This window comes from Heliangelus exortis, chromosome 1 (genome assembly GCF_036169615.1).
Source record: "Heliangelus exortis chromosome 1, bHelExo1.hap1, whole genome shotgun sequence".
Classification (NCBI taxonomy): domain Eukaryota; kingdom Metazoa; phylum Chordata; class Aves; order Apodiformes; family Trochilidae; genus Heliangelus; species Heliangelus exortis.
The window spans coordinates 83,291,106-83,301,717 of record NC_092422.1 but is presented as its reverse complement, the minus strand read 5'-3'; the positions used below and the strand labels follow the sequence as shown (position 1 = coordinate 83,301,717).

General features: G+C 36.8%; 1 protein-coding gene across 1 annotated transcript in view; it reads right to left on the bottom strand.

Annotated features, from left to right (window-relative positions):
- Positions 1 to 629: 629 nt before the first annotated feature.
- Positions 630 to 10,612, bottom strand: part of LANCL3 (LanC like family member 3) — a 44,360-nt gene continuing 34,377 nt past the window's right edge. Inside the window, exons 3-5 of the mRNA XM_071750729.1 lie at positions 10,337 to 10,534; positions 8,447 to 8,654; positions 630 to 7,638 (exon numbers count right to left, since the gene is read on the bottom strand). Of these exons, the coding sequence (XP_071606830.1) occupies positions 7,479 to 7,638; positions 8,447 to 8,654; positions 10,337 to 10,534 (566 nt within the window). The 3' untranslated portion in view covers positions 630 to 7,478. The remainder of the gene's footprint in view (positions 7,639 to 8,446; positions 8,655 to 10,336; positions 10,535 to 10,612) is intronic.

Genomic DNA, 10,612 nt, shown 5'->3' with positions numbered 1-10,612 from the left:
TGTAGGGCTGGGGCTAAACTGTGACACAGTATAACAGGAGAGGCAAGAGATGGAGGTTCAGATACTATTAGAGGGAAAATATAAATGGCTATTTCTTTATGTCTGCTACTATTTAATGCAACTTAGGTTGCTAATAGGTTTATAAAGATGCCAGTTTGGGCCATTTCTGTTGCCATTTATCAGTGCTCTCTGTGCAGGGACAACTCTCAGCTCAGCTCTGAGCTCTACTTAAAATGGAAAGTCTGGAAGCTTTATACAGGCTGTCCTGGGTGAACTTAATGCTCTAATGCTGTTCACTGGGAATGGAAGAGTATTTCTGGAGAGAGAGAAGGCCACACTTACTAGGATTTAAGCAGGATGAAAATAAAAAACTAAGTGGCTAACTTTAACCTACAGGCCAAAAGCAACCCGTCTTCTCTTACCTCTTGGGAAACCACTCTGAGATTGTTTTACCTAATAGCTACATGCAGCCTGGATGTTTCATCTAGTTTTCAGGTGTATTATTTTACTTTTGATGACATGGTACCACTGAAAAGCTTTTTGAACCCCTCATCCTGACTGCTCCATAAGGAAAAGTTGCCATCACTCTGAAAGGTAAGTATGGAAATAAGCAATCCAATGCAAAATCACAGTGTTTAAGGTTGGGCTTTTACTTAAGGCAAAATATAATCACAACTTTAATAGTCATAATATGGATATACACAGTTTGTTCTGCTACTATGAAGCTTAGAATTGTCACTGCTTTTAAAAAGCTATAAAATCTAGTTTCTATCATAATCTACAATACAAAACTAATACAATAAACACATTCTGAAAGATCACAGTGTTTAAAACATCAGAAGGCAGGGGTCCTGCTTTTAAACGATAAGGTGCATTTCTAAAGAATGAAATCAGTCTTGATTCTATAGGGCCTGTACCACATTATGGCTGTGAATGGCTATTACACTGAGGAACCAGTGGCATGTACTCAAGAAATGAACACTGTATGTTGGAATATATTGAATAATCAAGTGTCACCAGCACAAACTAGACATGAAATTACACCCTTTGTTAGTAATGACATTGAAGTTCCCTGTACTTTTTATTGATATTGGCATTCATGTGTATTGGAGACATACTGAGGGAAGATGGAAATAGTGCTACAATCAAACAGGGCCCTGCCTATGCAAACATGTCTTTTCCTCTTACTGTAGAAACAAACCTTAGTAATACCATGGCACCTATGCCTATAGGAAAGCTTGCAGGCTTGGGGCCCAGAATGATGCAGTTTCACACCAGTAAAAGGACTTAACCTTGAATGCTTAAAATTAGGTGGAGATTCACCACTGACATCAGCAGGCGGCATATCGGGCCCTTAAAAATGAGTGCAAGAGGCCAAATGCCAAATCAGTCCCCTGTTAAAGGAAATCTTTCATCTGTGGTCATGGTAGTGAAGGCAGAAGTGGAGTTCCATTTCTGGTCAGACAGCCTTTCTCTTCTATATGAAGTAGAAATAAATGTTTGAATACAATTTGTTTTCTGTTCACTGTGGGATACAATTGATTTCAGGGCTTCCACATCAAATTTTCTTTCTAAAAAAACATTTGATGAATATATACTATTGCTGAATATCACTGCATTATAAGATATCTTTTTTACTTTTATTCAAGTATCATTATACCACTATGCAAAATGAATTTTAAAAATTAATTTTCTGCCATTCCAGTTGGTATTACTGTACTTGACCTAAATACCTTTATCTTTACTTTGAATCATTCAGTGAACAAAATCAAGGGGCTTCCTTGTAAGTATTAAAAATAAGTATGGCCTTATGTATTTTGAAGCAGATAGCTATTTATAAATTGATTTTTTTCAGAGCATGATGCATAAGTTTAAATATGCAGGGTAGAGGACCAACACTGGTATCAATGACAGTCCAAGTTAGTCAGGAGTTTTAATAACTCAAAGGCAGGTCAAAAAGTTGGTCCATATTGGCTTCTTGGATCTTTTTTTTAAACTGCTTGAACACTGATACTGTACATCACTTCTATTCCACTAAATGATAAGAGCAGCCAGTAGGTTCACCTACATCAAACTCCTTCACAGGCAGACTTTTTCAGCATCTGATGGCTTTGCTGTAATCATGCTTAAGCACTGTCTGAGGCAGCTAAAGCATACACAGTGCACTCTGTACCACGATCTGTGCATTGAAGCAAACTGTGCTATTCTCTTGGAAAATGCCTATTCACATCCCTAAATTGCTGTATTGTTTTGTGGGCCCTGAGCATTCTTGGCTTATGGCTTTGAAGTACATTGTTCCCCAGTGCTGTGATTTTTGGTCATTTTGTTACTTGTTTTCAGTATAGCTCTCTGCTGATTACTACTTAGTCCAGGACATTTTCACATAAATTGAAATGTCTTCTCAGAGCAACCTAGACTGTGCTGTTAGCCAACAACTAACTTTTTTCATGGGAAAATTCAGGACAATTCTTATTCCTGATACACTTACCTTCCTATAGATTCACTCATGCCAGTCAATATTCAAGGTATGTAGGAGATCACTGCACCTGAGATTTACTTGGCAGGTCTCAGATACATTCTGTCCATGGATCTTACAGGTCCAAGGAACAGGGATACAATCTCAATATGCTTGCATATGCTCCAACAGGTCACTGTATGCATAAGCATGCAATATCTTGGCAGGTGCTGTCACTGTATATGCAGATAACAATGTAAGTACAAAAATCTGATTGCTTATGAGAGTTTTCATTTGCACATTTTGCACATATATGTTTTTAAATACATCAGATACCAAGATTTGGGTTTTTTTCCCCAGTATTTTAAAAACTCACCAATATTCTTATCCGATTCTCTAAATGTCCATAAGATTATAATTAGAACATCAAATTGGCATAACTTAACTCCACAGGAGGAAGGGTGTCCACTTTACTTACATTCATTTCTCAGAACTATTTAAATGTGTATTTTGGGACATTTAGCCATTTCATCTCGTTTTGATTGTCTTAATAGAATTGAAATACTGGAGAAGTGAATATGCTCCCTGGAAAGTCTGTTTTTGTTTTATTTAACAATGTAAAACATCAATGGCAGTTGTTATCCAGTACAAAGACTTTTGCTTAGCAGGTGGGAAATGGCAGAGCCAGTGAGTACAGACCACCTGGGAGTGTAAAATAATGCAATGCAAATAAGTGGAACACCCCTCCTAGGCAAAATTAATCAATCTTACTGTCAAGAACGAAAGGCCTGGGGCTGCTGCTTAAGTCTTCTGAAGTTATTCATAGGTTGGGAAAGAAAGGCTGGGAAACTGATGCAAACAAAGCAGGTAATGAAAGCCATGGTACAAAAAGAAAATGTTATTTTGCTGAGAAGTTGTGAGTAGCAGAAAAAAAAAATGAGGACATTTGTTAAGAGTTGTGCTGTTGATGAAGCATATTGCATATGGCTCTATGTATCCTGAGATCACTAAACCTGGACATTACAGATCTAGTTTCTCTCATAATTATTCTGTGACAACGATCTAGGGATGACCTACCTAAAGTCATGAATAGTATATAGATCCTTAAACTGATTTCTACTCTACAGATTTACTCACAAGCAGCACCAAACACAGGCACATCACAAATAAGCACTGATACCCCCACAATGCATCCCCTTAGCTTTAACAGCATAATCAGAAATACTATAATATCACTTAAATTCCTATTGCCTACATTTTATAAGCTAAACACAGTCAAGAAACTAATGTGCAAATGTGACAGAGTAAGTTGTGGTTTATATTTTGAAAGAGGCTTCTCAAGTTTCTGGTAACACAGTCTTGCCACAGCACCATGGCAGAGTCTCTTCAGGAATACACTTTGTCAGTCTATTAGGGCCCTATTCAGGAGCAGGAGGAGACAGCATCCTGCTGGGAATGTCTAGCAAAGGTTACATGATCGATTTTCTGAAGCAGTAAGGAGGGAACACAAAAGACCTTATTTTTTTTAATACACTGAAAAGTGATGATGGCTCTGCTCAGGTTGCTTCCTGTCAGTGTCTTAAAAGCAACAAATAAAGGTTGCAACAGCATGTACGTAACATTATATATGTTACGGGAAAAAAGGAAGATGGATAATTTAGAGGAGAGAAAAGAAGGAAAAAACCCTGCTCATTTAATAAGTGGCATTTTCAGAAGAGCCCTGGAGTATATTTACACTGTGTTCAGAAGCTGTGACTACAGCCTGTCTAGTAGCCACCTTAACCCAGTTAGGTCAGGTTAGATAACCCACAGATCTCTACCAATGAGCTCAAGCATCTGATGAAACACATAAATAATTATGTGCCAAAATTTTACAAAATGTATCCCAAGAGACTGGTCTGAAGAGTCAGTAAACAAAGTTAGCATGCTGCCCTTGCCCTGGTCAATGCCAAACTTGCACACTTGCAGAGAGATGTTTGAGATCTAGATTTTGAAAACTGGGTGGTTGCATGGCTGCTCTCATTGATGAATGAACTAACTCTGACTCAAACCACTATTTTCTTTCTCACAGGATTAGTATAAAATGAAGCCAAACACATGGCTTCATATATATGGAGAATAGTTGCAGAGGCAGAAGATTTGTTTTGTGGGTGCTGTACATGAGCAGATCAGTCTCCTCTGAATGTAAAAAATAAGGAATTCTACAAAGAGACAGAGAGATAAACAGTAGAAAACTGATACCAAACTCTTAATGTATATTTCCTGCCATTTATGAAGAATTACATTAAAAGAGAAATGCAAACATGACCACTGGAAGTTAAGCATAATAAAATTGAGTTATTTTCTCTATTGCTATTATGGTAATGTTTAATATAAAAGTGACAACTGTTACAATATCAGAATTCATGACATGGTCAGGATCTACATTACTGTACTCACTTGTTGTGCTCTAGATTTATTGAGGTTTTGGCAGAGATTTTCTTCAAGCATCTCCTGAGTAATATCTAACTGGAAACAATTAAATGTTGTGGCCCACTGATAATTAAAAAGTAGGCACTGGGGACAAAATTGAAAGGTTGTGATTACTATTCTCATTTATGTAGATTCTGTTAAGGCTTAGGTTTGGAGTTCGGATTTTTTTGATGGTTTAGTTATCAAAACACTAGGCATTTTTGTTTAATGTTTGCATTTCTAAATAAAAAGATTTACAATAAATGTGGGATTGCAACAGCTTAAGTCTAGATCATAGCAGAACCTATTTCTCTGTCATACAAGACAGAATACAGTTCCAATAGCTATCTAAATAGCTGTTACTTATATGTTTTATCTGAGTGACATTAACCTAGAGTAAAAACTGAGACTGAAATGCTATTGACCACAGGGGAAAAAGTGGATAGGCCAAATTTTACCTTCCTTAACTATTTGTTAAAAAAGGTTCCAGTTATGAAATATATAGGACACCCACATTACAGGAAGCAACTAGAGAAGAATTCCAATAGACTCTGGATCTTCACTATTGATAAATGACTTTCATTGATAAGGAGCATTTCAAGCTGGCTAGGCAGAGCACATGCACATCTCCATCAAATTTCTGATTTAGCCTCAACGTGTGTTCCTCCCTGTGAAATACATACTCCTATGTGTACACATCTCCCTGCACAGAGTAAGAAAGTAAGTGTCAATAATGGCTTTCTTAAAAGACCTTTTAGCTGAGAAATAATAAACATGTAACAACTGTATGTTGAATTTTAACATTTCCATTCACCAATATACCCCCTGAATTCCTGAAAAACTGATCCAGGACTGCATTGCTTTATTCACCAATGAAATATGGCTACTTTTGTGATTAAGTAATTAATTACAGTGGAACAGTGCAAAACAAAATAGCAGAAATCCTAATCTCTAGCTGATCAAGCTATCTCATTAAAATAACAGAGTGGCAAGAGTAGGAATGGGCTTATTATGAAAATATGAAAATGCAGAAGGATTGCAAGACCTGGTTCCAACTGGCAGCCTGATCAAGGCCATTGAAATTAAATGGGAATTTTAATCCATTAGGCATTAGAACTAAAGAAATTGTAATCTCCTTCAGCTGAGAATGCAGAAAGAGAGACTGCATTGTTTGGCAGTGCCTGTAGGTCAGCCTTTTTACCCTAACTGCAATTTTTGACATACCCAATCTGTCTTTAAAGATCATTGCATTACATTTTTCCATATAAATAAAAAATAAATAGATGGTAATATATTTTAGTATAAATCCACATTAGCATTTTCTTTATCTTTCAAGTACCACATCATATATATAATTAATAAAAACCAGCATATAATTGCAACTTTAAGTGCTAGTGCAACTAGTGTTAAACAACCCATTTACTTCTACAGCTACAAATTATTTGGGCATACACACTGATTTGTTAACCAGGAAAAGAAACATTTTTGAGTTTTGTTATCAGTTTTGTCTTAAGAATAGTATGCCATCTAAGGTTTGCATTTAGTTTTCAGGGTTTGAAGTGAACAATTCATCAAGGAAAATAGATTTTCCATTATCTGAAATATGTAATCTATTGTTCAGAAATGCTGCTACAGGTAATGAATTTTTAAAGGAAGCTTTTGTGTCACTGAACAATACTTATCCAGTAATGCTGTACCATGAAGAAAGCATCTGCCTGCAGTATCTTTGCTAGAGAACTTTTTGATCCAAGTCTTCTCTATGGCTCCACTTAATCTTCCCTGTGACAGGGAAAGTATTGACAAGAAGTGACATGGTTACAGTAAATCATGAGGAGACCAGCTCCTTGCCAGGGACTGAGCTCTGAAAGGAAGGGTGAGATTCAGTTCTCGTTTACTCACATGAAACTCCACCAGATGAAACAAACCCATGAACCTGCAGACTGAATATATGGCTATCTACACAGCTATCATCATATGCATATGAACAGGAATGAGCTCCAAGATGCAGTTATCTCTAATACATGTTACCAGAGCTAGCAGATGTGACTTTGGTTAAAAAATCCCAGATTTTGCCTTTGTGCAGTGTAGTGACGTGTCTATGGCATCCCTCCCAATAAGTGCATCACTGCACAAAGACTTGGTTTTGCAGGTCTTTTTAAAAGCTACTAGATGCATTACTGTTTCTTCTCTGCATGTCCCTGTAATTCTAGCTTGCCTTTTGTTTCTCCTGTGTAACCACTAAATTAAAAGTTTGATAATGCCCCTTTCTGTCTCACTTGAATAATTAGATTTTGCTTCTTATTACAGCTAAGTATCTACCCCATCAGATTCAATGATTCCCCCAATTTTTTTTTCACTGACCCTTTTTTTTTTTTTTTTTTTTTTTTTTAAAACGACACGCTTCCCTCCCAAAGTCCCAGTGTATTTTCCTTTTCACCTGACTCCCGGCTACATTAAGGCTAGCATTAGTGGTAACAATGGCTTCTTTTGTAAAAAGCCTCTCTTGACAAATAAGTGAAACTGCAGTGCCCTCACATCACCACTGGGATGTGGCCCCGGAGAAGGTTACTCTCTAGACAAAGACACTGAAGAGAGGAAACTCAGCTTGGTTGGGTTGCAGCAAATCAGTCAGGAAACACACAGTTCCCGAGAAGCCTTCATACAGACTATATACACTTTCTAATGCCCGGGAACCAGCCTTAAATTCTTCTGTAAATAAGAACTCTGCAAACCTACAAAACAGGGAAAAAAAAAAAAAAAAAGAGAGTTTGTTATTATTTGGTGTCCCCTTATGTGTATTTATTTATTGTTTGAAAGAATTGTTTAAATAATGTTCAATGATTTTAAAAAAGTTTCTGTTTATTATTTAACTTTATGTAGAAATTTTACACTCTGCAATTTCCTTGATAATCTGAGTTCCATGAGCTCTAGAAAAGATGAACCTTTGCAAACCATACATGTGTTATGCTTCTTTGAGAGAAATAAACTTTTTCTGATTTCTGTGAGACATATTATTAAATAAAGATAACTTTTCTCTTGGTTGCTATTTCAACAGGATGCAAGCAATGTTTTCCATTGATACAACAAATTCTGTAATGCTGAAATAACAAATAAAATGTTCTCACTTAAAAGCAAATGGCTGAAAATAAGTCATACTGTATCACTTCTCATTATTCAGTAACAAATATTGAAAGCTTTCTTTTCAAACATTTATATTAAATTGCAGAAATAAAATTTAAAAAAATTGCAGCCCTGTGACAGAATTTTCAGTGGGATCTATTTGCTTGCATCAGGACAAAACTGAATTAACCCAGCTAACTAATCTAAACAGCACAATGTCAAACAGCTGGGAATGATAAATTAAATCCAGTAAAATAACAGCAGGAAAGCAGGTCCTTTGTTTAGTTTCCATGCTTAGTAATAATGGATAGTGATAAATCCTCTGAAAGCTTTCTGGGTTTTTTTTTTTTTTTCTGTTTTTTATTCTGTCCCTGAAGCTTTCTGGTTTTACTTGTAATCCATAAAGTTAGGAATGCTAACCTTTGTGCCCTGTATATGTATTTTGAGTTTCCAGTGAGCCTGTAGAGCAGCAGGAACACATAAGCACTGCCAGCCACTCCGTGGCATATTCCAGGTCCCTTCTTCAAGAGGCCTTTCTGCCAAGTCAGCTCCCCGCAGCGGATGCAAGTGTCCAGATACTGAGGCTTCTTGGAAACCAGGTAAGCTTTGGCAAACAGATAGGCAATGCCTAGGGAAATAGCAGGGAAATTGTCCTTGGTAAGAAGCAGGCCAAGGGTTTTGTGAAACATACAAGAAAACAAAGGTTAATACACTGAAAAGCTGCAGTCTCGTGCTCTAATCATGTCAGTATTACAGAGCTATATGCTACACACAGAGGGGAAAGCATTTAGTATGCTGAAAAAGCATATGGTAAAATGAACTTAATCACTCCCTGTGACAATACCACTTTCAATCTTTCCAGTGCATTCCTGAATTTCAGTGTTTACTTTAACATTCCCAGTCTTTTATCAATTTAAAACGGTAGTCATGTTGCCTTTGAAATTTTAAGAGCTGTGTTCTATTGGTTTCTATCACCCATTCGCCTCAACAATTTACATTGACAGGAACACAAGGGTGGGCAAGAGAACTTCTGACATTGGCAACAGATACAGTGTTTTACTGAATGAGAAAAATTTTTTTCTCCCAGCCAGGCCCATGGTACTTTATTCTAGGTATAAACAGCTACTCATGCTAACTTCTGCTAAAGGAAAAAAAAAAAAAAAAAGAAAAAAAGAAAAGAAAAAAAAAAAAAAAAAAAAAAAAAGAAAAAAATTTATTTGGCTTATTTTTAGAGGGGATTCAATGAAATTAATTATCATCTTCAATGGAGCACTACCCAACTCAGTTCATGGTAACCTTAAAAAAATGCATATGACATGTGGAGAAGCAATTTTTTCCTCTTAAAAAGATTGGTAGACAAAAGCTGTTTTCACTCCCTTACAGTGTGGGAGCAAGAAGTTTGTTCTATAATCATACCAAGAAAATATAATGCATGAGCAGAAAGCCCATTTAAGGGATGCTAATTACAACGTACTTTTTGTAATTTGAATAGAATACCTTTAAAGGCAATGCATTAATGCTCACGGCCATTCTTTAGTAAAAGTAAATTTTTCTGCAAACTTCTAGGTTCATGTTAGGAAGTCAATATCACGAGTTAGTCAGAGAATTCTGCCTGGGGGTAAAAAAGCAATTTCAATAAACAGCCTTGTGTGCCAAAATTTCTAGAATATAGGATTGGATTCTGAACTGACAGACATCAACCTTACCTCATGAACACAAACTAGGAATTGGCTTTATTTTTCTCTGTAAAGCAGTTTCATATGGATAACTTTCAGAAAAAAATGCCTCTTGTTAGTACAAACTCCCCTTCACATGAAAATACTTTGGTCAGATTTATGCATTATCCATGTAGTAAGTGCAGCTATAACTGATTCTGATGAGGGAGGAAAGAAGCGATTCTAAAATCCTTCCCAAAACTCACAGATGTGTCTGTGTTCTTCCTATTCTGTCCAGAATATGCTGGACTATTTCTCTGTCCAGTGTATGGTCTCTTTTGACTCAGCTGTATCACTCTTTGAGGTCTTGTCAGGAAAGGGAGCAAGAGCAGAAAACATAAAGTTGAGGATCACCATAATTTTTTTAACTGTTATCAGTTATGCTTTTAAGCAGAAAGTATGCCTATCCTTCCAGCTGTTTCAGCAATAAATAAAACACTCTTAACTGGAAGAAAAAGCCTAAATAGCTTGCCTGCATCTCATAAAATGTCAAAATTGGTCAAATTTAACCTGAGACTATATTTTATATGGAATCACGTAACGTGGGAAAGCAATATGATCAGCATCTGGTTATTCATAGGAACAGGAAAAGAACCTGGAGCTCCATGACACCAGTGTACAAGCTCATTCTCCCGCTCAATTGTCTCTCCCAGCTCAGGGGGCCAGTTGCTGTTTTGTTCTTGGTCCATAAGAAAATCAACACTCTGCCACACAAGCTCCTGATCTGCTGGCTGCAGGTACTCATAATAGGAAAGCAACATCTGAAGGATCGAGGAAAGCCCATGTGCTGCACCTGTAAAGAACAGGAACAGTCAAATTAGAGACTGGCTTGTCACTCCTCACATCTCACAACAACTTTCCCTTGGGACTA